The sequence below is a fragment of the Falco punctatus genome (assembly GCF_963210335.1).
Source record: "Falco punctatus genome assembly, chromosome: Z".
Taxonomy (NCBI): domain Eukaryota; kingdom Metazoa; phylum Chordata; class Aves; order Falconiformes; family Falconidae; genus Falco; species Falco punctatus.
In genome coordinates this window covers 61,920,307-61,948,166 of record NC_137586.1, presented here as the reverse complement: position 1 = coordinate 61,948,166, position 27,860 = coordinate 61,920,307, and the positions used below count along the sequence as shown (strand labels likewise).

General features: G+C 39.3%; 1 protein-coding gene across 3 annotated transcripts in view; it reads left to right on the top strand.

The window, feature by feature from the left end:
* The window catches only part of EPB41L4A (erythrocyte membrane protein band 4.1 like 4A), a 135,165-nt gene that overhangs the window by 50,710 nt on the left and 56,595 nt on the right, over positions 1 to 27,860 (top strand). For all 3 annotated transcript variants that reach the window (XM_080371233.1, XM_080371232.1, XM_080371231.1), the window contains exons 3-9: positions 8,880 to 8,931; positions 10,049 to 10,127; positions 13,748 to 13,845; positions 16,815 to 16,935; positions 22,863 to 22,950; positions 25,094 to 25,182; positions 25,574 to 25,637. In XM_080371233.1, coding sequence (XP_080227359.1) covers positions 8,880 to 8,931; positions 10,049 to 10,127; positions 13,748 to 13,845; positions 16,815 to 16,935; positions 22,863 to 22,950; positions 25,094 to 25,182; positions 25,574 to 25,637 — 591 coding nt within the window. The remainder of the gene's footprint in view (positions 1 to 8,879; positions 8,932 to 10,048; positions 10,128 to 13,747; positions 13,846 to 16,814; positions 16,936 to 22,862; positions 22,951 to 25,093; positions 25,183 to 25,573; positions 25,638 to 27,860) is intronic.

Genomic DNA, 27,860 nt, shown 5'->3' with positions numbered 1-27,860 from the left:
GTCTAGCAGAAGTTGAACATGTAGAGACTGAAGTAAGAACAGCGTTAGTGGAAGATTATTGATTGCTGCTGAGAGCTACAGAAGTATATCTCAGTCTCTATTTATTTCTGTGTCATTGCCTAGACATTCATGAATTCAGTTCCTTCATAAGCTTCAACCCATGTTTAATTCCATGGAGATGAAAGTCAGATTCATCTGTGAACTAAAAGCAGGCTGCTAAAACCAGTATTTTTGATTTTCTGAGGAAACTGAAGTGTGAATGAAGAGCAGGTAGGCATTTTTGCTCTCAAAAGTATTTCCCTTTCTCTTGTAGAGGCAAAAACCCCAGAAATGGCTATTACTGGGAATATTTTCAGAGGCATACACACTGTGTATTTAATGGTGTATTACAGCATTATGAAAGTACAAGAAGATTACTTCTCTTTTGTGAAGAGTTTAACACATAAAGGCAGATTTTAGGATGCATCCTGCTAACAGACTAGATGATTGTATAGTAGTGCATTTTGTATTACGGTAGTGTGCGTGAGCTGTAGGCCACAACTGTATTAACTCAGTCTCTCCAAATACAAGAACAGCCTTTATGCCTCTCAGTGTTAGCCTTTGTCTTTATTCTCTGGCCAGCCCAAGGTCAGGAAGCCCCCATGCTTCTTGATTTTGCAATAAATTAGGAAGATGTTCATCCCACCTCCCCCATTTGCCTGCTCTTGTACCAACACTGGTCATGTCGTGGGGATGCAGTTTGCTCTAGCACAGACACGATGCTTCAGCCTCTCTGCGTGGAGGTCTGCTGGCTGGCCTTTTGCCTGGCTTCTGCACTGGTGGGCAGGCACCTCTGCTGACTCCTTGTGTTCCCATCCCCCAGGGGAACACGCGTGTCTCCCCCTGCCTGCGGGTTTTCTTTGCAGGGAAATCCCAGGTGTGTGGTGTGTGGGAAAGCAATGAACACATCAGCTCTGTCCTGACACGCAGCTGGGAAGCAGCCAGGAGGTACAACTGGAGACCACAACAGTGGGCCACCTTACGGAGCGCGCCTCCCCTGCCGTGTGGATGCTGCCACAGTGGCTGGCCAGGTTTGAGCTGCAGGCTTTGCACCTGGGCTGTGTTGCAGCAAAGTATTGTGAAAATGCCTGTTCCTGGTTTTTGTCTGTGTATGGGTAATTAAAAGTTTATGCTGTTTTATCTGGAAAGTTCATAAATAAGTAAACCAGTGATATCTGTGTTTAGTTTTATGTGTTTTATGACAGCTGTTGCTAGCTTGTTATTTTCAGTGAAATCTTGTAAGCTCTTAAGAATGGCCAGTATAAGGGGAAAGCTTCCATGCAGCAAACAACACTCCATGCTTTAGCTGTAAACTTATATTCACTTGTGCACTGAATGTGGCTAAAACTGTCTGGGCTGTTGTGGGAATTAGTTCTGGCTGGCAAGAAGCCTAAATTTGAATTTTGGATTAGATATGTTTTGGATTGGCCGCAGTAGCTTTCCTAAGGGAATGGGAAAAAGGTTACCTTGCTAATTAGTTTTAAAACCGTGTTTCTGAGTTAAGTCTCAGACAGGGAAATGTGTTTGGAGGTTTGGCTGCCTATTAATACATTGCTTGTGGTGGGGAATATTTTATTATTTGCTCTGCCAGTTTTTTTGTCATGCTGTATACTTAACTGAATGATGAATAAAGCAGCATGGACAAAACTATGTATTTCAAGGAATGCAACCCAGTCTCTAAAGAAACACTTTTTTTATATTAAGGGTCTGAAAAAACTTGTTTAGTTATTTTCCCCATTACTTTTGCATGCCCAGCACTTCCAGGTGGTCTTTTAAGTGCTGTGTTGGTGTGCTACCTCTGATGTGGGTGGTATTATAATTATTTTAGTTGTACCAGCAGGGCTGTATTCAGTGAACAGGGTTTCACTGTGCTATGCATTATATGAGTGCAGAACACTAAAATGGTCTCTTCCTGAACAACTAACAAATGAATTAGCATGTGAGAGAGAATAGGTGGATGCAGCAAACAGATTGACAGACCTGGATGGCACTGGGAGGACTGTGAACAGTAGGATAAAGCATAAATTGGATGATGCTGCCTCTAGGGGTAATAATTTGGTCATATTACAGACAATATTGCTTTATTGACATTCCAGGTTCCCCCAAACTCTCCATGGTAAAAGGGCAGTATTTAATTTGCAAAATCAAGCTCTGGAAGACTGTGAGTTGCCAGAACAGTGTAAGCTATATCTATCTTGTGCTCTGAACAAGGCAGGACTCCTAAGGAAAACCAAAAAGTATATTATAATAGTTAATTAAAATATAAATAATTAATTAAAAATCTTGTAAAATAAAACTACACCTGAATGAATAGATGAGTTGAGCTAGTGCTGCAGGTTGTCAGTAGTGTTTCCTAACCTCTGAGTGCTTTTGGTTGACAAACTGCATGCTGCTTTCTAATGTAATACATGAGTATCTTTTTTGGTGCAAATTCTTTTATTTTTCTTTTTTTTTTTATTTTCTTTTATTTATTTAAAGCAGTTTTCTTTGAATGCTGCTGAATCTCTCAGTGTGCTTCATCATCACTCTTCACCTGATCCTTTTGCATTGCTGCAGAGATTCTTGACACTCAGGTTAGGCTAAGTGGAGACCAGATACAGTCTTCATGCTTGTTCATGTGGATGGTCAGCTGGATCCTGATTGACAGGGCATTTTTGTCTTCTGCCTTACCTGCCAGAAATGTGGGACATTGTGCCCCATCTGGTATTTTCAGGCAAGACACGGTCACCAGATATGTGCTGCAGAAGCTGGAGGTGGCTGAGGAAACTTTGCCCTGCCTTTCAGTCTCTCATTGCTTTAATATTTGGGGGGAAAGAGTGGCCCAGTGGTGTACCTCTCCCTTAGTGGAGGAGAGACCAAAAGCTAGGTAAACCAGTGCTGGGAGGGCCATGCAGCTCCCCTGCCACTCACTTCTGGTTCCCACCGTGCTGCAGCTCCCAGGTGCTCCCCACATGGTCCCTTTGCTACTGCCTTTGTGGCATCTCCAGTGTGCCTTAGGATAGTCATGCTAATTACTGTTCTGGCAGAAGGCCAGTATTTTCTTGAGGCACACAAAAGAGAGAATGGAAATGGCAATTTTAACGCATAATATCTCAGGAAAAGCTGAGCAGAATTTGATGAGGGAAAGGGTATTTTTGAAACCCAAAGGCATTCCCTTGTCAAATCACAAAAACGTGCTGAAAAGAGTCATGCTATTAGAGCTTCTCTTACAAAAAAGATTTTGAAACTCCCTTATTGCAGACAACCAAAAGCATTTTAAAGATCTGTTGATAATTTTTTTTTTTTTTGGTTTTTTACTTCCAGAAACCTGGCTGCACTTCACAATCTCACATTGGCCTGGTTGCCCCCTCACCATTCCTAACTGAACTCTCACTCTAAACCGGCTTAACCTAAAGCTGCGGGAGGCAAAGTCTGCATTGTACAGCAGGCTGTGATGCAAATATTCTTCTTTTCTTATCTGATATAATGCTAATCTGAGCAATTATATTCACAATGTACAGCATACTAATACTCAGTTAGGGCTCTTTAGGGGTCAAATACAAATACAGCAAGCCGTATCACCACGTTAGTTCAGTATTGCAGCCAAGCGGCAATGTCCCCAGCCCCAGTTAGTTCGGTGCAGCGCTGTGCAAACACATGTGTACAGCTCCAGGATCAGGAGATAACATGAGACGGGCTGCGCTGTCTCTGTACCATGTATCCTGTAGCGTAGATGTGCTTTTTCTCCCCTGCTCTGAGGAAGCTCTGTTTTGAGCATACAGACCTAAGAGCACAGCAGGTAGGAGGTAGCAGTTTATTTTGCAACTGCATAGCCCAGAGGGCACACAGAGACAGAGAGGAGATGCAAGCCTCAGTTTCTTGTGAAGCTGAACTCTCTGCTGTGAGTGGCTGTGCTGCCGTGATAGATCAGCTCAGCCCCGGCAAAGCTGAGCAGAGAAGCCTGTGCCATGAATTGCATCTCTCTGCTGTGCAAACTCAAGTATCAGAAGGTTGTTTCTTGATCCATCCAGCAGAAGGAACTGCACCGTGCTCAGGTTGCCAGGTTACTGTACCAAATTGGATAGGGTCACAGACTGAAAAGACTGCATGTAAATTAGCTATAGAAAGAAGAGCATGATTTTAGTGGAAGGTTTGCTTACGATTAAAAATGTCTGTTCTGTAGGGAATTAGTGTCATGTAATGTCGTGTAATTTTGATCTCAGGATCTTAGAAAAACAGATGAACTGTACTTCGCTTGTATTTTGGTTTTGTATGGATTTTTGTTTTTGTATGGATTTGACATTTGCCCACAAGCATGGTATACTAGATTATCTAGAAAAAAAAAAGACTTCTGCTTGTTAAGATAAATGGCACGACTGGTGGAAGAAAACGGATGCTGATAGTATTGGTTAGAAGCCAGACATTTTAGAAAATTGTTAGTGGATTAAAACCACCTAGACAAGGCTGATGGTCAGGTGAGGTAAAGGTGGTAAGAATAAACTTACAGGGTGTAGCAGTGTGAACAGTATATTCACACTGGTGGTCTAATACTGAATATAATCAATATAACTTCAGGTTCTAATAATGAAAATGCAGAAGTATTAAATACATATTTGTAAGAACTGCCTGATGATTTATGAGTTTCTTACATAGTAAAGATGTTCTGCGCTTAGCAGATTTAGATTCTTTGCACTGAACCTTTGCAGAAAAAGTAATGGCTAAATAATTCTAATTGCTGGGTTTGTATTAGATTGTGGAAAAATCTTGATAATTTCAGATCATAATAGAAAAATACTGGCCTTTCTCTTGAAAGTTGTGGTTTTTCTGTTCTAAATGTGAACAAAAACTGGCATGTGCGGCATGTGGGTACAGCTTTGTAAGAGTCTAGTTAAGACAGCCCAGGACTTAGTTTGAAATTGATGATTTTTCTCGGCCAGACACTTCATTGATTGATACCACAGCAAACATTTCATCAACCTAGTTAATATTTTGTTTCAAACAAGTTCATGGAATTTGACCCAGGTTTAACCCTATGCATATCCAAGGAATGAAGGTTCCAGATTTGAGAAAAGGCATGTTTGCAGTTATGTAAAAGGGCTAAATATGAAATACTGCATGGCACTTGGTGCATACTGCTTACAGATCTGGCTTGTGTGGGAGCCAGATTTGTAAAAGTACAAAGGACAATAAAGCCCCTCTATTTTTAGATATGCTGTACTTTAAAGCATCTTTTTTGTAATTTCTACCTAAAAATTAGAGGGTAATTATTTCCTTTAAGAACATTGTACATTCATAATCAGCCTCAGTAAAGAAAAAAAATATTAATCTAATACTATATGGTCTTTGTAAATAACAGTTAGTAAATGAGTAGCCATCACTTTGGTAATTGGATAGTTGGATTGATTAGGACTATTTAGAATTCATTATTTTTTCCCCATTTCTTCTGTAAACGTTAAATTCCCCTTTCAGGTTCACAACTATTATCCCCTGCAGTTGGATGGGTATATGCTAGGCTCTCGACCTCTTTGCAGTAGTGGTAAGCTGTTTGTAAGTCAGACAGCTCTTGCTGTCTGTGCAGGAGAGATACAGGTGGGAAATCACTGGGAAATGGCTCACTGGCTGCCAAACAGATAAAAAGGGTGAGGGTGTATGTTGGAGCTGCTTTGGCATTCATGAATGCAGGGCTTGTTGTCAACACCTGCTGTGCAAGTGCATTGGATTAATAAGACACTCAGCTTTTTTGTTTCGTTTCTCTTGGCACTTCAACATGTGGGCTCAAAACTAACTGTACCCAACACTATTTATATGTATATGCAAACATTTAAGAGGTATCTAATACATACTATTGTGTATGTGTATGTGTGTGTGTGTGTATGTATGCTTAGAGGGCTCTGTTGTCAGGGTTCTTGGTTTTGTAAATGTTTATTGTCTGATGTTGGCTTGAAAAATGCCTTTTCATGAATTCCATTAATCTTTGGCTTACAGATAAAATGTTAGAAATCTCCCTCTCCTCCACCCAGCCCTTACATTCTTCAGGAAAATTTTGGCAGCCTTTGGAATTATTATTTAGAATAATGAATAGCTACACAGTCATTTTAAGTGTGGGTTTGTGGCCCTGGCACAGCGCTAAATACTTTCTGCAGAAACGAGAAGGCAGACGAGACTCTTGCCTCTTCCGCAGTGCTCTCTGTCCCAGCAGTAAACTGGTCTGAGCTGAAGTGTTAGACTTCACCTCCGCAGCATCTCGAGGCCCGCGGTGCCCTCGAAGAGCATATTTTCTCCTGCCAGCTGAGGCTGGTTTTCATTACCATGGGTATCAGCAATCTGTCTTACAGGGATGAGGGCTGGGAGCGCGGTTCCTGCTGCCGGCTCAGTTTGGGGGAAGGAAATGTTCAGCGAGACGAATAACCAGATTTGTTCCCTCTCCTCCCCTCTGAATCTGAACTTATGGTTTTCCCTCTGAATTTTGACCCCTCCCCCAAGCTTGGAAATTGCCTTAAGAATACCGTACAATATTATTTGACTTGCCAGTAAAGTGCAAATTAAGAGTTTCAATTATGACTCTTATTATGACAATGACTTTTGTTTTGATTGTGTTGTCTGCTGTGTCCATACAGTCTTTTAGCACCTGACGGAATCCTGGTGTGTCTCAGGGCACGGGTACAAGTGGTGGTGGAGTTCAGGTTGCAGAGGCAACCAGAAATCTGTAACTGTCCTGTGCTCAACTTGCAAACCTGAATGGTGATCCATCAGTATCCATTATTTTTTTTACAAATAATCAATCTACTTAAGCATGTAAAGCTAAGCTGCAAAAAGGGCTATAAGGCAGTATCTCTTCAAGCTGATGTCAGTTCAATTGAGGAGAACTTAATGAAGGAGTTACTCCATGATGGACTTTGATCTGATTTTGAAGCAGGGTAGTTTTGGTCTCTTGTAGTGTAACACAAAGCTGTCAGTGTTAAGCAAGTTAGCTTGACCGTGTAGTGTTCATACTGTGATGCCAGTTTTAAGGAGAGGTCAGAGCACATTCTGACCATATTGTGTAGCTAGAATGTGCACTGCAGAGTCATTTTGCCTTTTTTCTGCCTGTTGACTGTAAAATCTCTTTATCAGCCTATTGTACTAGCTCAGATTATTGCTGATGTGGAGTTCTAATAGATATTTGAACAAGTGTGACAAGTTTTTCTTTCCACCTTCTCTTGAGGTTAAGGGAGTTTATATTTGCATAGCTGTTGGATGTATTCAGTACAAGCATGTACTGAATATTTTCCCCCCTCTTCAAAATTTAGGAAATTTTCTTAACAAACATTCCAGGATTTCAAATAACAATGGCCAAGAACAATGCATACAGCTGTTTCTTTCTCAGGTGGAGCAGCAGCTAATGGAAGTTGTTTTCATGTCTTGTTAAAATAATAGTTGTTTACAACCACTTATAGAACCAGTTGCTTGAGATTTTCCACTCAAATGCTTTGTAGTGTTTTTCCCTCCTGTCTTTAAGCTACTCCTTCTACTAATGAGTTTTATTAGGCCTGGGATCTTCTCTGGATAGAAGGGGAATGGTAGATTAATCATTTAATTCTTATTCTCTATAGAGTTGGTTCAAGGGTGCAAGAAAGGAGGTTCTTCATTCACTGGTCTGTGTAGTTCCTCAGTTAAAAAAAGGTGTGGGTACTAAGAGATTCTGTTGCCTTAATATGGTCTTTCTAGGGCTGTGTTCTGCAGCCTTTTTGTTTCCAGTATTTTAAGCTGGTCCAAAAAGTTTGTGTGTGAGGGAAGAGGACTGAAGAAAAGGAAGACAAGAATGGTTTTGGCAGCTGCCTCTGCACTTTCTTCCAAAACTGAATCATAGAAGTGTCAAACTAAGGAAGAAATAAGTAGCTGGAGGGATTACAAGTGCAGGATGGTGGTGACCTGTGTAGCTGTAACTCAAAGTACACAGCTGGTCTGTGGCCAGCTGTTAGCCCCAAGACAACTTTTATTTAATTGTAATTTTTTATTTAACTTCTTAATTTAACTTTTATTTAATTTTACTAGAAGTTTGACAAAGGTGGGGCGGCGTAATCAGTGAGAAATTATACTGTGGATTGTCTGTTGATCAAATGGTGTGGGAACCCATGTAGCAGTTCATCCCTCTGGGGTATACTAAGTGTTCCTCAGTCATCTCTGACACATTTCTCCAACTAGTCCTGTAAACTGTCTGGTGGAAGAGTCTGTGCCCTCCCCACCTTGGTGCCGATTTCCAGTCATCCTCTTCCTCTGCTACAAGAAACCATTTCTGAAAATCAAAATTATTTTCTCTTTGCTTCTAGTTAAGCCCATTTCTTCATACTTGGTGGACATGAAGAAAAATTGATCACTCTCTTACAGCAATTTCTCAGGTGTTGCAGAGTGCTGTTATGTGTATTCCCCCTTACATGCTTTTGTTTTTCAGAAAATAAGCGAAGCCCCTTCATTTTTTCCTTGTAGGTCCTGTATTACATGCTTTGATTTAAAGTTATCCTGCATAGATTAATCTCCCGGGAAGAAAGTAACAAGTTTGAACATCCATATACTAGCTATAGCAGATCAGCTAGACACCAATGGGTACTTAGTGCCTGTAGAGCCAGCTTGTTGTGAGCCTGAGATGTGGCTCTTACCAAACAGATTTCCTTTTAGGACGACTCCTGCCCCCAGAGAAGATATGCAATGTTAGACTTGTACAGACGATGTTTCTCTGATTGGAAGCTGGCACAAGTTAGCTATTGACTGAAGTGTGTCAGTCTGCTACTAAATACCAATAGGTGAAAAAATATAGAATTGCAATTGTTCTTTATTAATTTTCCATGTTAAGTGACTAATTTCCCTGATTATCTGTCTCACAGTACTGGCTGGATCCTGCAAAGACCCTTGCTGAACATAAAGAATTGATAAACAGTATGTATTTTATTTGAACTTAAAGAACGTATCTGAAGATGAAGTAACAGAGGCAGTGTTCTGTATATACAGCCTGTACAACACTTAGATTCTATTCACAACAGATTGGTAGTTCTTGAACAAGTTTACTACTGCTGTTCATAGCTGTATCAAAGTTTCTAACACGGAAAATACCATCATTTTCAAATAATTGGTGTGATTATTGTCCGAAGATTTCTCTGTGTTTAAATTTAATTTTAAAATAATAAACGGTGATATTCTTGTGTAATTGATTTTGTAGTAGCTGTGATACTTCTATCGCAGTGTACCATACCATAATCAACTTAGATTCCTTTTTTGCTTCTGAAAGTAAATGTAGTGCCACTTACTGATAATAGTGTCTGCTGTTACTGTCACTCTTCAGATATCACAGATGCAAGACCTACTATTTTTCTTATAATTAAAGAACATGATAAGATTATTTTGCTTAAGAATTTGGAGACCTTCTATAAAAAGATGCAGAAGTGGAGCATGCATGGAATAAATGTAGCTGTAAGAATTTTGGTACTGAGTTCACTGAGTCTTTTAGGAGACTAACCTTTTTAAAAGGTGAATTAGAAAAGCTTTTCCAAATATTTCTTAATTAGAAGTGGCACATAATTAAAGTTGCTCCATAAGATATTTGAAAGTGTGGAAGGGATTAGTATTCAGTATTATTAGTTAGGACAGGGAATCACATTTCATGCACGATTACATTTTTCAAAACGTTTCAGTGGAAAAAGTATCTAAAGGTCAAAACCAAGCAGTAAAAAAAAAAAATATCTTTGAGAAATAGTAAGTCAGGAATGAAATCTAAAGTTAAATCTTCAAAATTAGCAAAAACTCCAAGTAAACAGAAAAGCTGTGAATAAATAAACACAAGACCGGTAAAATCCTAATAAAAATTCTTTTCTTTTTTTCCCCACATGTTTAATGACTAGAGATATGGGGGTTTGCTCTGTGGATGTAAGATTTTTTCAAGTTTCATATAACATTAAGATAAGCTTCTTAGTAGCTTTTTTGTAGCCAGCTAGTAACTATTCCTAGCAATTAACAGTTCATAACAACTAACTTTTGCACCAAATATTTTTTCCCTTAGCTGGACCACCATACACTCTGTATTTTGGCATTAAATTCTATGCAGAGGATCCATGTAAACTGAAAGAAGAAATAACAAGGTACAGTATTCAATAGGAGTGTAGGCTGTTCATTTCAGGGTAGTAATCTGTTCCACTCAGGTGTATATTGTTGTGGTGTGACTGGGTTGCATTTTTCTGCTTGAACAGCAATCTGGTATGTGTAGGAAGAGAATTGTGATAGCTTCACAGTCATCGGTATGGACAACCATTTGGAAGCCCAAGATGAAGAGGTGCTATCTGGTGCATCAAAACCAAAGGGACTTGATATGCATTTGTTTGGGGTATTTTTAAGGAATCCATTGTCGTATTTATATTGTGCTATAATCACGTTTAGAGTTTTCTTTGGTATCAAATATGAATACAGGGAATTTTCTTCTGTATTTGCCATAGCTTAAGTTCCAGAACTGTTTTTCAAGAGGATTTATTTTGGTCTTTCTAAAAATATGCAAAGGAAATTGAAGAGTTGCACGCTTTTGATTCTTTTAACTAAGCTTGACCCCTACGAAATATGAGGATGAGCACACTGACACATGCATACGCACGCACACAAACACATACACCCACATGCTTGCCTGAACTCTCATGCATAGGGTTTTCTGTTTGCTTTATTTATGAAAGCTTTCAGACAATTAGTTTTAGGTTCAAAAGGAAATTTGAGAATTTGAATAAGTAGGTGGACAAAATTAGTGTGCTGGCTTGCATTACTAAATGCCAAAACATGTCTTTTGATGTCCTAGGAATATGACACATGAGAATTCATTGGAATGCATGCAGAGTTTTTAATTTTCCTTAATCAAAGGTGGCAGTTGTTGCAGCACAGGCAGAATATTTTTCTTGTACCAGACTGAGAAAATTCTTTTGTTTCGATACTGGCACAGCAGGAACAAAAGTCTCCAATGTAACAAGTTTGGGACTAGCCTGGTAAAAATAATAAACACTCTGACTTCGCCGGTAAAAGAGAGCAATCTAGCCACAATGTGATGCCCCTATACTGTGAAGGTTTAATGCAGTTTTCCCATACTTTTCCAGAGAAGTGCTTTCAGCCCAGCTCACAGGGGAAGACAGGTGGCCCTGGGAAGGAAGCTTTGGCCATCAAACGTGTTGTGATTGCTAGCTGGGAGGCAGGGTGGATTTCTCTTTGGGAAATCACAGGAGCTAAATTTTGAAGAAGTGTTTCTCTTTGCCTTGTGATAAGGTCAGTCAGTGATTTGCACTGCTGATTAGGTGTGTGAATCTAGTTGAGAAGCATTTTAGTATAATTAGTAAACCTCTGCTCTTGTCTGTATGGTGTTTGGTCCTGCAGATTTTAGACCTTAGAAGGTATGGAGGGAGGCTATAAGAAAGTGACATGCTTGTATTGACAGTCTTCAGCAAAACGTATTGAATAGTCAAATGCCCTCAACATTTCTGAGCAGTTATTCGTGTAGGCTCTTAAACCTTGGAAGGAGGGTTTGTATACCTTTTCAGAAGAAAATACAATAATAAAAAAACCCCTTCCTTCTGCTTAGGAGGGGTTAAAGGCGTTATTTTTCTTTACGATAGTAATTTTCTGCCTAAATGTGTGTAATTCCACTGATGTGTTAACTGTTTTGTGCTAACCGGTGTGTTTCTTTGGAGCATGTGTTTGTTATTTTAATGGATATGAGAGCGGACTGTGTGGTTGTTAGATGTTGATGATCTATGGCATTACATGATTACTATTTGCAAATAATGAAACCCTGTCAAATTTGTCATTGGTTCACAGCAAAATCTGTCTGGCTTTACACAGGCAAAAGCTAACACTGTGGTGATTCATATTAACATTTGCTGGTTGTGTTTGCTAGAGCAAACTAGCACTTAGGCACTATTATATATGCATGGCAAATTTGACAGCACACAAGATGAGAGTGCTTTAGCTACAAGTTTGGGCAAAAGGCTTGGTTTTATGAGGAGCTTAGTGGCTTCAGTGGGAACTGAGATTGTTCAGTTCTTACAGGAGTCACTGAAGAATTTAGCAGTTGGCTCTGACTGTTTTTGTAGGGATGTGGTGTTTTTTGCAGTTTCCTGTCCTGCTTTGAGGCTGCGCTATAAAAATGCAGAAGTATATCTATTTAGACCCATGCTACATGGAGAATGTATTTGTAAGCTTAATCTGGTATGAAGCTCTGCACTGTAGATATGGAGAAGTGCTAACAGAAAGACAGATGCATATCAAAATGCATTTAATCTTAAAAAGAAGATGCTGTGTACTCCACAATAGGTGTAAAAATATCTTTGTCATTAAGATAATTCATACAGAGAAGATATGTCTAGGTAGGACTGATGTGCATAACCTAGAAGCAGTAATGAGGTATTGCTCAGAGTGAAGAAAACAGAGTCTATGCGCTTTGTGTTGCCTAATGATTTTTCCATAAAATTCTTACGCAGTGCCTGGACCTTTAAGGTGGAGAATATTAGCCATTTTTTTAAGGCTGGACACTCCTAGAATAGTATCTGTCATAGCCCAGATTCTGGGAGATGATTTACCAGAAAGACACTCATATCCTTACTCAGAGGCTCATACAGTCTAGTAAAGTTGGCTGGGTCTTAAGAGATTTGTGGGTCAGCTATCATGTGACCTGCAGTTTGCCAACTTCCCTGATCAGCATAGGTGCAGTTAGAACTTACAGACCATTCAAGGAGCTTTCATAAGTAACTTTTAATAACACAGAATAATTTATTTGTAGTGTAGCTGGATGGCTATACATAAATGAAGTTGAATTAGTAATGAAAAAGCTGTATGCTTGTACGGATAATCATTTTTGTTTCTTTAAAAAGTTACCTTCTCAGTATTGTTACCTTTTGTAGGAACTTTGTGCAAGAAATTTGCTTAGGTTGATGTGAAACACTGTGTAAATCTGTTGTGATAAACCCGGACAAAACCCAAAAAGCATTTAAAAGACTTCCTATAAATGAGTATGGGGAGTTGCAAAGCTGAGCAGATCCTTTGTATGATGGCTTGTTTTCCTGTCCTTACTTTTCCATCTGTTCTGTGCATATTGGTTCACAGTAAGTGGTCTCAGTACGTGCTTCATTAAGTGTAGAAGCAGGTAATGCCTTTGAAAATTACATTTTTACGCCTGCTATCTCTGGTGCAAGAAGGAGAGTACTCTATGCTGCAGCATACAGTTGCTGATGATGGTATGCCCATCCGCCTTTTTCATGGGCATATGGACTCCATCAAATCTGCTTGCTGCTCTAGAGTTGACACTCTGGTGTATGGCGAGAAAATGCGTGAGTAAAGATGTGTCCAATACCCAGATCTCCCTTATATTGGTCCCCTGGTCAGGTTAAACTTTGATAAGTTACTTCTTTGATTTTTCTGATTCCTAGCGCTCTTCCCCACTTCCTGACTGCTCTATGAAAGTCAAAAGAAAGAAATTACATTTTCAGAGGGAAAATTAATTGTATCTGCACAATATAAGCAGATGGGAAGTCTACAGAGTGCTTGCTTACCTAGGTTCTTCCACTAGATTACTTCAAGGTCAATAGGGAAAAGCCATTCAGAGAGGAATACGATTTTAGACTGTCACACAGTTATGGTGAATGGTACGTCTTAAGTAAACTGGAAGATGATGAAAGATTACTTGGTGCATAAGACTCAATATTTAAATAATAACTGTTTTCTCTCTGTGTTTTAGGTATCAGTTTTTCTTGCAGGTTAAGCAAGATGTTTTACAGGGCCGTTTGCCTTGTCCAAGCAACACTGCAGCACAGCTGGGAGCGTATATAATTCAGTGTAAGTTCTTCTGGCCAACTGAGAGCTTATTTCTTTTAACGCTGCATTACGATTAATTTTGATGAAGATTTCACTAACACTTCATGCATTCATTTCAAACCAGAATAAAACTAATATGACTTATTTCAGCTAAAGTACTGTAAATAGATGACCATGCTGAACTGATAATATAGAAGGAATATAGAGGTTAATTGAAAGAAGAAACTGAAAAGTCAGTCTGAAGACTGCCAAACACTCTTTGCCTTGCTGAGGAATATCTCGTCATGTATTAAGACTTCATAACTTACTCAGGATTGCATACGGAGTATGACAAAATCTTCGTCAGGACATTTACAGATTTGATAGGCTATTGGCAGCCTCCAGCCAACGAAGTCTGTCAAATAAAAGATTCTTTAAAAAATTACATTTTGTCAATATGAATGCCCCTGTGCTTGAAGGGAGGATGTGTTTTGACCTGAAGTGAAGGATTTTAATTCTCTCTGTCATTTATCTGCATTTACTCATCAGTAGTTAGCTTTCCAGAAGTGGATGTTATATTCTGCATGCTTGGTAGAACTAGCAATCAATTAGAAAGGAGCTATCTGTCTACCAGTTAGTTATTCCTTTCATATTGCAACTCAAGCTCTGTATTGAAATACAATTTGATTGCCAAAAATCATGTGCTTAGTTATGCTGGGACCTGTACCTGTAATTTGTTTGATGTTAAATTAGAATTCTCATGAGTGGTATGTATTAAGCAAAGATTATTTTTATTATTGGTGTTTCAATTGTGACTCAACAACACTTAGTACATCAAAAATAGTCATCCTTTCATTTCCATTTTAGAATAACAAGGCAGAATAACTTGCGTATGAAATGGGAGTAGGCATTATACAGAATTTCACTGTGTTGTATGTGTTTCTGAAAACTAAATTTCAGCAGTTTTTATTTTTGTGCAGTTATTTTATACTTCATTTTGCCATCTAAGAAATGTGACATGAAAAACTGTTTGCAGTGTACATTTCACTTCAAACATGCCTTCCCTGAAAAAATACTGCAAGTATGAAGCAAGAAAATATATAATAACGGTAATATCTTAATCGTATTATGAGAAATTAGTAAAAAGAATTAATTCTTGTCCTTCAGTAATTTTGTAAGGTAGTTAGAGTATGGGGAGCTGTGGTTTTGGTATAAAATCCTGCTTCTGTGATTCTATTCTCAGATACTCAGGAAAACAATGGGATAGCTGATGTGAGAGTAGAGAGTTAAAGCATGGCAAAGGTTGCATACAGTGGGTTAAAGCTAGCCCTGGCACCAGCAAGCATGCATTGCCATTGACTGTATAAAGGTTTTGTCCTTTTATTTAGGCCCTGTAGTTGTTCAAGGTATATAAAGACACCTGAGCAATGTCTGTGTCAGATACTGAAAATATGAACCCAAAGCATCAGCACTGAGGTCAGCAGGCTTTCCAAGGGTGATGTGCCTGACCGTGCTTTTTTCTTTTCCCAACTGAAATGAAATGAAGTGTGTTTGTGCAAATTCAGTAGTAGCTGAGCAGCTCTGCTTCTGTAGTGATATTAGTGGTGTCTTTCCCAGTGGAGCTAGCAGCTGCTGAGATCTGGAGGAGGAGACATGGCCACGTGCTCTCCAGAGTCCTCTACCCATGTCCTGCTGCAGCCACTGGCCCTGCGGTCACCATTCAGGTTGTGCCTGGGTGTCACCTTTGGTCTCCAGGCAGATCCTGTCCTTAGCGCTTGAATCATATTCCTTCTTTTGTGGTCAAAGACTATGGACTGTTATAGTGGTGATGGTGGAAAAATCAGTACCCATGGCACAGTTTGCAGAATATACCAATTTTCCTATTGGGAATGCTGGAGTTGCTGTAGTCCTGTTCTTATTCCTGCTATGGGCAAGAGCCACATTGTTTTTATGGAGGTTTTCTAAAGAAACTTCTCAACATCTCTACCAAGCAGATCACTGTTTTGTTCTAGAAACATCATTAAATTCTGGAAAGAAACATGAGTTGATAGGTGAATCTTTTTCTTCTTGACTCTTGAAGCTTGCTTTTGGCGATTTTTTGGCTCAGAGGGCATTGGACGGGAACCTTCTCTGAAGCTTTTCTCAGAGAAGCCCAGTCTATGCAGATTTTACTCAGGATTATTAAAAAACTGAAATAATAACTTTTGCAGGGCCTCGCAGATAGATGCAATTATAGGTAAGATCAGTAGAAGTGTGTTCTGACCCATGTGCGTGTTTAGTTTATAATTACATTGCAACTTGCGAACTGGTGTGAATAATGTATGCAAATTCAGGGTTGTTTCAAAGAAAATTGTATCACCTATTCAGTACATTCTTTAAGAAAATATCTTTTAAAATTATTTTGATTTTGAAATATTTAATTAATGAAATTAATGTTCAGGAAACATGTTGTTATTTTATTCAAAAATTAAGTCTAGTGTTGGCTCACAAGAAATGACACCCCTAGAAGGGCACACCTCTAGGTGTCTCAAGATATTTGTCTGTATTTGCATTCCCACACTGATGTTTATGTTAGGAGTCCCAACAATATGAATCAGTTCTGTCTGTAATATTACAGCTTATCGCAAAGGCATAGATATTCCAAAAGCTAGACTTTTCTTCTATACTTGTTTTACATATGCTGCCAAATAATACATGCCATCAAGTTTCAGCTTTGCTGGCTTGGACAAAACTGTATCTAGTTCTGTGGAAGTGGTAGATTTCCTGTCAAAACCTCTTGCTCTTTGAACCTTCCATTTCTCTTTTAAAGTGACGGAAGACATTTTTTTCTTGATGTTATGTGTACGAATATGAACAGTTCTGTACTGTCTGAGTTTTTTAACTGACTGCATGATAAATTGAGAGTTGGAAAGAGGTGGCTTGGCACTAATAGGTGGATTATATTACATGTTTTTTGGTTAACATAAAGCACTGAAAATAGATGACCTTTCTTTTCTTCTTGTGTCCTTTAGCTGAGCTGGGGGACTATGACCCATACAAGCACACTGCAGGTTATGTCTCGGAGTACCGCTTTGTTCCAGACCAGAAGGAAGAGCTGGAAGATGCCATAGAGCGGATACACAAAACTCTGATGTAAGAACTCAGTACTGTTGGGATCTTGGCAGGTAACATCATCAGAGACGCTTGGTAGGTAGGGAAGGGAGCAGCTAGTGGTGCAGAGTGGAGGTCTCTAGGCTCAAGGAAAGAGCACAGGGAATTGAGTTATGTCATTCAGAAGCAGAAACCATTTTACATAATTGGAGTTGTTCTTCCAGGAACTCAGTAGGACAATAACTGGAAATACGATGCCTGTCAGACCTTGGTATTGGTGTTTCAGAACCAGCAGTTTTAACACTGCTCCTGTTTCCTCTTAGTTTTGTAGTTAAAAATAATGAAATCAAAATCTGTGAGTTCAGTTCCCTGTTCCAGGACAGGTTTCCTCCATAATTTTGGAAAAATTGCTTATTATGCCCATGCCTCAGTCACTGTCTGTAAAATGGGGATAAAAACATTTCTTTCCTTCGTACTGCCCTGTGTATTCAAATAGACTATTAGGACAAAACCACCTTTAATCTAATAGCGTACAGTGCTCGGTACAATGAAGCTTCTATTTTCTTGCCAGATCCTTAGCTGGGGTAATGAAGGAGTGCTTGTAGCAACCTGCATGAATCCTTGTGGGAGCAGCTCACAGTGCAGGAAGTACCAGGAAAGCAGTTTGTATGCCCGTGGTTTAAGTCATAATCTCACTTGCAACATCGACATGAACTAAAGAGGCAGTTTGCTTTTAGAAGCATAAAGTCCTTTCATTTTATTAACCAACATATCTTAGATTAAATGTATTTGCAGTGGTCAATATAAAGGATTCCACTGTAAGGAAGAACATGATTTGTAAGAAAAAAAAGCAGCACCTAGAAACAGAGGCATCAGGCAGCACAGAATAACACGGGGCACTCAGAGTGTTGGTTTCTGGACAAAAACCAAAGAAATTCAAAAACATTTGTGTGTGGCCTTAAAGCAGTGGGAACACAGCATATCTGGTGGCCCTCAAAATAATTTTGGTTTAAACTGAACAAGACACTACAGAAATTCACAGGTGTTGAAGCTGTGCCCGAAAACCTTTCTTATGTATGAGAAGGAGCTGAGAAGGTAGGAACAAGGTAGGGTTATGGTACTTGGCAGAGGCAAGTGTTGAAGAGATTGCAGGAGGAGAATATGAGGTGCACTGCAGACAGGGCAAACGAGATCTGTAGAGAAGTGAAACATGTATGTCAACAGACCTGGGAGATTAATGCAATCACAACTTACCCTTTGTAGAAGTTGAAGTTGACAGATTCATTTTTATAACAGAGACTGCGAAAATTAAAATCTCCAGCTTTCAGTTACTGGAATAATAGTCACCTTAGACACAGAACATATGAGTTGTACTATCGTTGAGATTCTGGATAATCTCTGCTTGATGGTGGATCCCAAGGTGGTGGACCCCTGGTTTTCTTTCAGACTGCAATTTGTGCGTGCAGTGCCTACCTTTGATTACTTGTCAAGGGAGTGGAAAGCAAAACTGCAGTAAAGACAACCAGGAGATGAACTGGAGTGCCCAACAGACAAGCAAAGCAAGATCAGAACTAGTAACCTCTGGTCCCATCAGTTCTGTCAGTGCTCAAGAGAGGAACAACAGCAGCAACACAGAGAGGAAAAACACAGCAATCTCTTAGTGAAGTTGGAGCAAATAACATACTTTCCAGTAAAGAGCCAGAAGGTGATCCTGTGAGAATATAGCTTAAATACTAGATGCATTTGCAGCAGCTGTGTAAGCAGTCTTCTTAAAGGGGACCTTTAACTCTATGTTGACTCTAGGCATACAAAAAATATTTTAAAATCCCCAGTAATTCAGAGCCACTTTTTGTCCCGCTCACTCATTGTTAGAAATGGCCTTCTGCACAAGAAACAGTTTCAGTGAGATTAGTTTTAGGCAGAAGTACTCTTGGTGTATGAGTAGCGGAGGCTGAACCACAAGTCACTGTGTGAAAGCACTGCAAATCAGTGAGATTTGGCTTCCCAACCTGCTGTTCCAAATGTTAGACCACAGTGCCTTCAAAAATGCAAAACGTGAAATTAGTTGTGTAAAACATATGCCAGAAGTTCAACCATACATGAAGCCAAAATAAACATTTACTTGCTTATCTCCAAGTTCATGTTCCTGGTAAGTGTAAAGAAACTTGTTCTAACAAATCCAAGTTAGGTGCAATTGTGATATAACCATTTATTAAGATGAAAGCAGTAAGAATCATTTTATGAGTATGTTCATCATACCCTTTGTCAAAGTAATGTAGAGATAATCAGAGCTAGCCATCTTGTATGTAGATCTAGATTTTTTGATTCTCTTGCTGTTATGAAGCCACAGCCTGGATAAAGGTTAAGTAATATCTTCCCTGTAGTTTTGCATGTTAGTGTTGTTTGTGTCTTGTTTAATGAGAATAAGTATTAACTCAGAGACACAGCTGATCTCTTTGACAAGTTCTGCTGTAGTTGGAGTCTGTCCCAGTTGCCACATTGACCTGAGCACTCTCTTTCAGGGGAGAGAGTCTGTTGTTCAATAACTATTTCTGTGTGGTTTCCTGGCTGCCTTATAGTAACTGATGCACTGTGGAGAGCCTTGCTAAGGGGCCTTTTGTGAAGTAAAGAAGTACTGCTTTTTCAGTTCCAGAGATTGGAAACTGCGTCACAGAGAGGTTGTTTGGTTCAGCATCGCAGAGGTTGTGTTTGAGAAATGAAACTTGAGGTGAATTGCTATGTACCAAGGTACTGATACTAAGCAACCTTCATTCCTCTCTCTCAGGTTTCTGTAGTCATTAGAGTAGTAAATCAGATCAAGGCCCATTTGCCTCAAAAAGTTTGTGACCCCGCAGATGAAATTCAGAAGCTGGGGGAACAATGGTTGTGAAGAGGAGTGAGAACTGTCTTTAACACTGTCTCTAGTGTTCTTATATGCTTATTGATCTAGAGCTGTGATACTCTTTCGCTGTTTGGCTGCACTTAGGTGTCAGCGATTTAGTAGCATCAAAAAAGAGAGTGAAACTAAGGTATACCGATTGCTAGTTCAGCCTGGCTGTCATCATCAACACTGCCAGCACTGACGTCTGCACGTGTGACAGTGGTCTCTTTAGTTAAGAGGTTCGAATGGCTAAGGGCACATCCCCAATCATCTCACATACCAGAGACATTTTAGGGACGGGTTTGTGATACAGTTGGGAAAAATTTCTTTATCCTTTCTGGAGCTCAGCATGGAAGTGCAGGGGTTTATTTGCAAGATGGCTGTGGCACTGCTTGTACTTTGCCTGTGCTAGTTACGGCCAGACAAACCATTTTTGGTTGCAGGTTATCTCGCAGTCTATATCGGCACAATAGTTGTTCAGGGATTCATTCAGTTGCAGGTCTTTGAGCAAGTTTCTAAATCAGGTAAGGTGAGGGAAGTCAGAGGTGGCAGGAGTTTCTGACTGCTTCGAGTCTCTGTAGCCTGCCTGCTGCAGTTGTTGTCCCATCTATAAACCAGCACGGAGATCCCAAGGTCGGATAGCAGGGTGAGGTGGCCTTACACTGTCATGCCCATCTGGAGGAGCAAGCAGTGGCTTCAGGGCTTGCACATGAAGAAGCAGACACTCGTGCTGGAGGAGGGATATGATCCCTCAGTGCAAATGTAGAGCTTGTATTTTGGCCCTCTGACATTGCCTGTTCCAGACTGCAGCAGATTTGGGACTAATCAATAATTTGCAAGTCAGCTGTTCTTGTATTTTGCATTGATATTACATGCTGTCAGTGGGGCATGAGATGCCCCTGATAGTTAGCTTTGAAAGTAGCTTTCAGTATTGTTTAGGGCTGTCAGTGGCACTCAGGTGTACTTTGTGCACCTGAGCAGTGCACGTCAGCTGCACGGCTGTTATACTGTCTGCTCTGACATGACCAACTGCAGAGACTCTTTCAGTTTTGGGATGTATTGTCAGGTTGTGTGATGCTGAGGAGAGTTTGTGTTTTCATACATGGTAAAAATGAAACACCTACCCTTGGTAATGGTGGGAATTGTTTCAGTCCCTGACATTCCCCTCTCCCCTTCATGCTCTGTCTTCTCCATTTGCATTTGGGAAGACTTCTTCCTCTGGCTTCCATCTGTTTCCTACAGAAGCTCCAGCTCACATCTTTAATTTCCTTAAAATTTTTCCAAGTACACTTTATTATAAATTATGTATTATTGTAAAAATATTTACATGTGTGCACATGCTTATTTGACTTGTTTGGTACTTTCAGAGATGGGTGAGAATAGTGGGATTAGCACATCAGCATTTTTGTGTGTGGCCAATAAGGAAACACTAACAAGAATATTTAAATCAGTATTGGATTTTAGCACTAATTCGGTAATGGGGTAATCCACTTTGCTCAGGACTGATAGTGCTCCAGTGAACATTTTGCTTATGTTTCAGAGAGCTAGCAATAAGATTTTTACAAAATCAAGCTGTGGAGGAAAGTTTTATAGCGAAGTGAATAAAAGATATGTCAGATGTGGCGACGCTGACATGCTGAATAGCCAGTGTTTGGCATATTCTGGATACAGAGATGAGTCACAGTTCTACTGGGAAATCTACCTCTTGAAGAAAGGGGTTTGTCTTTACAAGCTTCAGGTCTGCTGCTGTTCCAGAAGTGCTAACACCTGAAATAGTGTCAGTGCTGCTGTGTGTATGCTGCTTCAGCCCATCTCCCAGACACAAAGAACGCATTTTAAACACCTATGCTATTGTATTCATGCTAGTATTGCTGTTTCACTTCTTTCATGTTGGATGTGATTTTTACTGTGTCAGGCATAACGTAAAGTTGGGAAAACCTGGAAAGTAGCTGCTAGGTTGGGGAGAGTGATGAGACAAGAAGTAGTAACGTGCATATTGCAGGAGTTTTCCAGGCCTTGAGTCAAAATGTTGAACTCTGCTCCACACCTCGAATTTGGAAGGTAACAAATGAAGTGATGTTATTTCCCTAAGAGAACAATCACAGGGTGAAGCGGGAGATGCATCTTTTTGAGGTGATATTTTCACAAGATGTGCTCTACTTTCCCAACAACAGTCCAGTAGCTTTCACAGAAGTTCTAAAAAGGAATGAAGATGAAAATGCAGCTTCAATTGTTTTCAGGCTTGTAACAGTGTCTTGCTCTTATATCAAAGGCAGTTATTTAGGGAAGAACAAATTAAATTCTGAAGATAAGTCTGGTGAAGGCTTTGAATTTATGTAGTAATTTTGTTCTTTTTGAAAATAAATCCTTCATCAGTGATGTCAAATATGGCCTTAGTAGCCATGGGCTTTTTCCTCCACCGGTTTTCCCTATTGTTTCCTACCAGTATACAGCTGATGGTAGTTATTAATTGAAAAATTGATATTTGCAGCTAGGAAGGCAAGCTGGATCTTTGAAACTGGTAATCTCATGAAACAGACTCCAAACTTTGTTTTCATAGTAGTAGACTTGGTTATTGCCAGTTGGTGTGACTCGTTGTAGCCAAGGTTTTATGAAGAATGAAAAATTTTGTCTGAAGTCATGAACCCAGCTTTCAGAAATCCTTTGCATCTTCAGCACTGCTATGGGGAAATAGTACCCCAGTCAATCCTTCCATTCCTGCTTTATTAATAATCATGTAGTTATTGGGGAAAAGAAGTTATTTTGCATGTTCAAGCCTAAAATTTGAACGTCTGAAGTGTGTTTGTGACAGCAGAGAAAAGATGAGCCACTATAGTAGGCATACATTGTATGTACGATAACATGTATCTGTGGTAGCATCTTACATCAAAGAGTTTAGGTACAAGCTTGTGTCTACTGTGCAGTCTTACTTGAATCGAGCAGAATTGCAGTGTTGAAAGGGTAGTGACAGTCTAAACAAATAGTAGGAAGGGTTGCATACCTGTCCAGCAAACTGTATTTATTAATATGATCTATTTTGATATGTTGACTGGAAGTGCAAAGTACTTACACAGAATTTTGTTGACAGGGGTCAAGTTCCTGCTGAGGCAGAAGTGAACTACTTAGGGGTGGCCAAATCCCTGGAAATGTATGGAGTGGATCTCCATCCTGTTTATGTAAGTGTTGTTTTAATATTCTAAAATTGGTAACAATAAAAAATATTTCTTGTGCTAATGTGAGGAGAGTATTTATATAGTTTAGTTGCCACAGAATAACCTGAAAGGAACACTGTACTTTAGAAATGCAAAGGAATAAGTATTTAGAGACTGAGGGAATTCAATCATTCATACATACAGAAGCCTAATGATTTTCAGATGAAAGGCTGTGATTGTATTACACCTATAAAAGACAAGCAGTTATACTCTGGAAAAAACAATTCAGATAAATATGAAGTAATTAGTGCAAGTGGCAGAAGAAATGAGAGAGGGTTATAACCTTTGTCTTTGACACAAGAATTGGGACATTATTCTTGTGTAAATAACAGCAAGTGTATCCTGAAACCTTTTCAATACCCTTGCAAAAACTAGAGCAGGGTAGCAGCAGCGTGCTTGGCTTTTTTAAATATTCGTTGGGAAGGTTTTGCTAAAGATCTAGAGTACGTTACCAGCTTTTCGTCTCCTGTATCCTGCAGTGTTGAAAGTTGTCTGTATTGCCTCAGCAAAACCCTCCACTTCATTTGTGAAACAGCATGTTTATTGGGATTGCATCCAAGTTAGCACCTGGAGGCTATGTGCTCCTGGTGGAAACATAATTCTGTCTTGTTTGAATAATTACGCTTGTGGCAGGTTTTTTTGAATAAAAGAAAATCAGGAGTTCAAATGGGGAGTTGTAATGTAGATAGTTCACCGAGTTAGATGTCAGTACTTTGTAAAATTACTTGAAAGAAGATAAAGAAATCAAGATACTACCAGAAGATTAAGTATGTATTTCCTGCTGAAAATTTTGTAGCCTACGATATGAAGTATTTTTTAATGCACCCTGTGGCTTAATTGTATTCATATCCCATGCTCTGTGCCCCTCCCACCCTTAGAAAGTTGGGGGAGTTACTGGAACAAGATTCAACATGAACCAACAAAACCATGTTAAATTAGTAGAGCTTGGAAATATTTTTTTTTTCTTGTAGCTTGCTTTTGCTGTGCAATGAGAACCCTGCCTAGATAGTGAGGGGTGAGTTTTAATATGCCCAAGTCTAACCCATGAATATCATAATTTCTACTTATATTACAAGAGCAACAGAAGCTCTTACATGAGAGTAAAGCTGCACACATGAAAAGATATAGTTCTTTTCCTTCCTTGGTCATACTAAAAATAAAGTTAACTTTAGCAGTTAGTTCAGTAAGGAGCACAGGCAGAGCTCACCAGATGTGCCTGAGCATTCTCACATCAGTAGTCAGGCAGAAGGACACTTTCTACAGCCAGTCTGTCTCACAACTGATATTTTTTGCGGTTTGTGGTCCACTGGTTTGGAGCTCGCAGGGCTCTTCCTTGTTGCCCCAAGTAGGCAGATGAATGACCTTTTGCAGCTGGCTTTCTTTTAACCTGGTGCACTAAGGTTTGCACTCTTTCAAATGTACAGTGCATCTGATCTTGGTTCCTGGCTGTAAGCTGGGGAGGCGGGGGCCTTCTGCCACTTGGCACCAGGGTTTTCACCCTGTTCTTTTCCAACAGTTTGTGATTTGGATACCGACCTCAGGGATAGTTTCCTATGGAGATGATGGAGACACCTGTTCCTTGCAAGTTGTTACCCATTCTGAACAAAAAAATGCTCTGAATCTCTCAGCAGGGGCTACTTCACTTTGTAGCAGAATGCAGGTGATACTATTTTAGGAGGGAGAAGGCAGCTGTGAGGTTATATTATAGTAGAATAGGTCAAAAAATCACTATTTACCTTCATCTGGAAGTTAGGATGTCTGTTGCATTCATGCCTGACTAAGGGGTTTAGTTTCTGAATTTTGGCCATTTCCCAAATAGCCAACAGGAATTCCTTAAAAAAAACCCCAACAACTATTTTTGTTTTCCACCATGGCATGTGGAATCTTCCGTTCTTTCCCTCACTGCCATTCTTTCTTACCTCTTTGCCTCTATGCCTACAAGTTCTTATATAGGAGATTTTGTCAGTAGATCAAGTACTGTTTGCCCATTTGCAGAGAGTGAAACAGTGTGTTCAAGTCAGTCATCAGGCTGACTTCCTCACTGGACCTCACTGCTACAGTGATACAGCTTGCAACTGTGTGAATGACATAGGTTTTTATTTTCTAGGGTGAAAACAAATCTGAATATTTTTTAGGATTAACACCCATAGGAGTTGTTGTCTACAAGAATAAGAAACAAGTAGGAAAATATTTCTGGTATGTATAATTTAAATGTACTGTCTGTGCTAGAACAATAACAATGTTGTTATGTATGTATGTAATGGAAATGTATGATTTGTGATATCCATTTGAAAGGTTAATTGTATTGATTTAAAAAATTATACTTGGAATTCTTAATCTTTGTCTGGATTATACAGATTTTTAATTCTTTGAAAATCCAAGTATTTAAAAAAATAGTTCACCTTTACCATACTTATGCTGAAATGTTTAAATACTGCTAATTTTCTGTTGATATCTGGTGCATACCTAAAAATAAAATCTACTTGTAAATTCCTTTTTGTCTTTGCATGTAAATATATAACATTACGTTTTATTATGCATGAAATTAAAGGCTCCTGAGGTTCTGTCTTTTCTTCTGGTATTACAGGCCTAGAATTACAAAAGTTCACTTCAAGGAAACACAGTTTGAACTTAGAGTCCTGGGAAAAGATGTAAGTTTTTATTTAAGCATGAGAGAAAAAAAAAAGTAATCTCAAGTCTGATGAAGCGGGAAATTTTGTTGTGTCCATCAAAATCTAGTTTATTTCATTGAATTTACTGCAGGAAACCATCAAACTGAAATTAACTTGTTGATAGTTACTACAAGAACAGTACCTGTCCCCACGTGCAGTATGTTCCTGATGGTGCTTGCAGTTTTATTAGAGGAAGAAAGATTTTCTGTCCCTGTTTTGTAGGCAAGGGGACAGAACTGAAGTAGAAATTTTGTAACAACACTATCATTTTATGTTGTGCTCTGTGAATTAGAGTAGACTGCTTCTGCAGTGCCTTGTTTATGGTGTTGCATAGTGCTTTTAAACTAGGCTAAATCTACAGGGAAAGCTAATATTAAAATATGGATAAAGGAAAACTCGCAGAGCTATTAGGCATGGGTAGTTTTGTAGCTTGGAAACAGAAGCAGCCACATAATATAGCTCAGAACCCTTTTGTCAGTTTTTAACTTAATTGTGCTGTTAGACCATTTGAAAGAAGACAATGTTGCTTCCAGGGAAGCCAGGATCACAGGTTGATAGCAAGAGAAGAGTTTTTAAGATAGAGTCAGTGAAAAAAAAAGAGAAAAATAATTATCACCTATGAAGCATGTGGGGCAGGGGGAGGAGGAGGAAATTATGCAGGGGAAATTGTGAAGTGTAGTAAAACAAACAGTTGCGGCCAGTCTGTGATTTGTGGTAGCTGGTTGAGTTGTAAGTTTGGTTTGCTGACTTTTGAAAATACTTTCTAGGTGTCTCTGGAATATCAGGAAGTTTATAGTTTTGAAGAAGGATTAGCCTGCTGGCAGTGTTCCTTTTTACTGGTTATCTGTGTGTCTTCATTCATTTATGTAGTGGTTGTTAGTCTCATCCATGATTTTTCCATGAGGCCACTTGGCACATTTGGTATATTCTGGGAAATGTAAATGTACCCCTTGGCTGGTTGTCTTGCATCTGTTGTGGAGGGCGTTTCTTGTGCCTCTGCAGGTGTACTGGCAAGTTTTGCTTCTGTTACTCCCAAGTGGTTTGTATCCATTTGGTGTGTTGATCTATGGGAAGTTTATTTCTGGTAGTGTGTTTGTCGAAATCGCAGAGTTGTTTAAAGGCTGGGGGAAGGTTGGGAAAACTTTTCTCAGTGTTTCATGTGAAGGGTGAATGCCTGTTCATGTATAAACAAGTCTGAGTTTGACTTAAGAGTGAATTGCAGTGAAGTGATGCTGTAGTTTCTGTTTGAATACCACATACATATTTTTTCTGTCTGAACCATGTAGAATTGCAAAGGTTTAACATGCTGAGCAGAAAACCTGGAAGCTTTGGAAAACATGCTTTAGTTGAGACTGTGAATGTTGATGGCCGGTGAACACTTACTATTGTGATCATAAAGCAAACACTTTGACAGTGCTTGGTAATTTCAAGTCTTGACAGGTACTTTCAGGAAATTGTTCAAGAGAACATTAAGTACAAGGGTGTGTACCGTCATTAAAAACTCCTTTGCAACTAATACTCATTTGAAGTGTTTCTACAGTGCTCCATATCCTAACAAGATCAGGAAAGGCCAAAATGGCCCAGAAAAATCTTCCTCTCCCTTTTTTTTAAAGGTTCTGGTGGTGTTGCTTTGAACAAAATTATGTATTGGAATAAGTAAACAGTAGCCTTAGTCTCTGGACTAAAGCTGTCATAACAATTTATGCTGTTCTGCACCCAGAGGAGGGAAAGCTCATTAGTGTATTTATACAATTGTATCTTCCAATACTCCTCAAAAACTTAATTCACAGATTTATTTTATTCCTATGTTTTTTGGAATGAAGGCTATCACTTTGCCCTTGCATTTGGGACATGAGTTATAGTATGTAACAGGAGACTAAACATGCCATTTTTACTTCATCCTGCTCCCTGGGATAGCACTTTACAGCCCAGGACGTTAATATTTCATTGTTTCGGATGTGGTATACCAAGTCTGGAGCATGTTACATGTCTCCACTTGGTTGGAGAGGACACCAGAAAAGATTCAGGAAGAGAAAAAATAATGGAGATTTTCCATGGCTTAGATGAAACTTTATGGCATATAGTGAAGGAGTTAACACCATGTAATAAGAAAAGCAGATTATTTATGCGTATATGGAATGCTTTGTGTGAATCGTGTTTTCCATATTGTAGTGAAAACTCTGTGCAGACTGGATTTCAGTT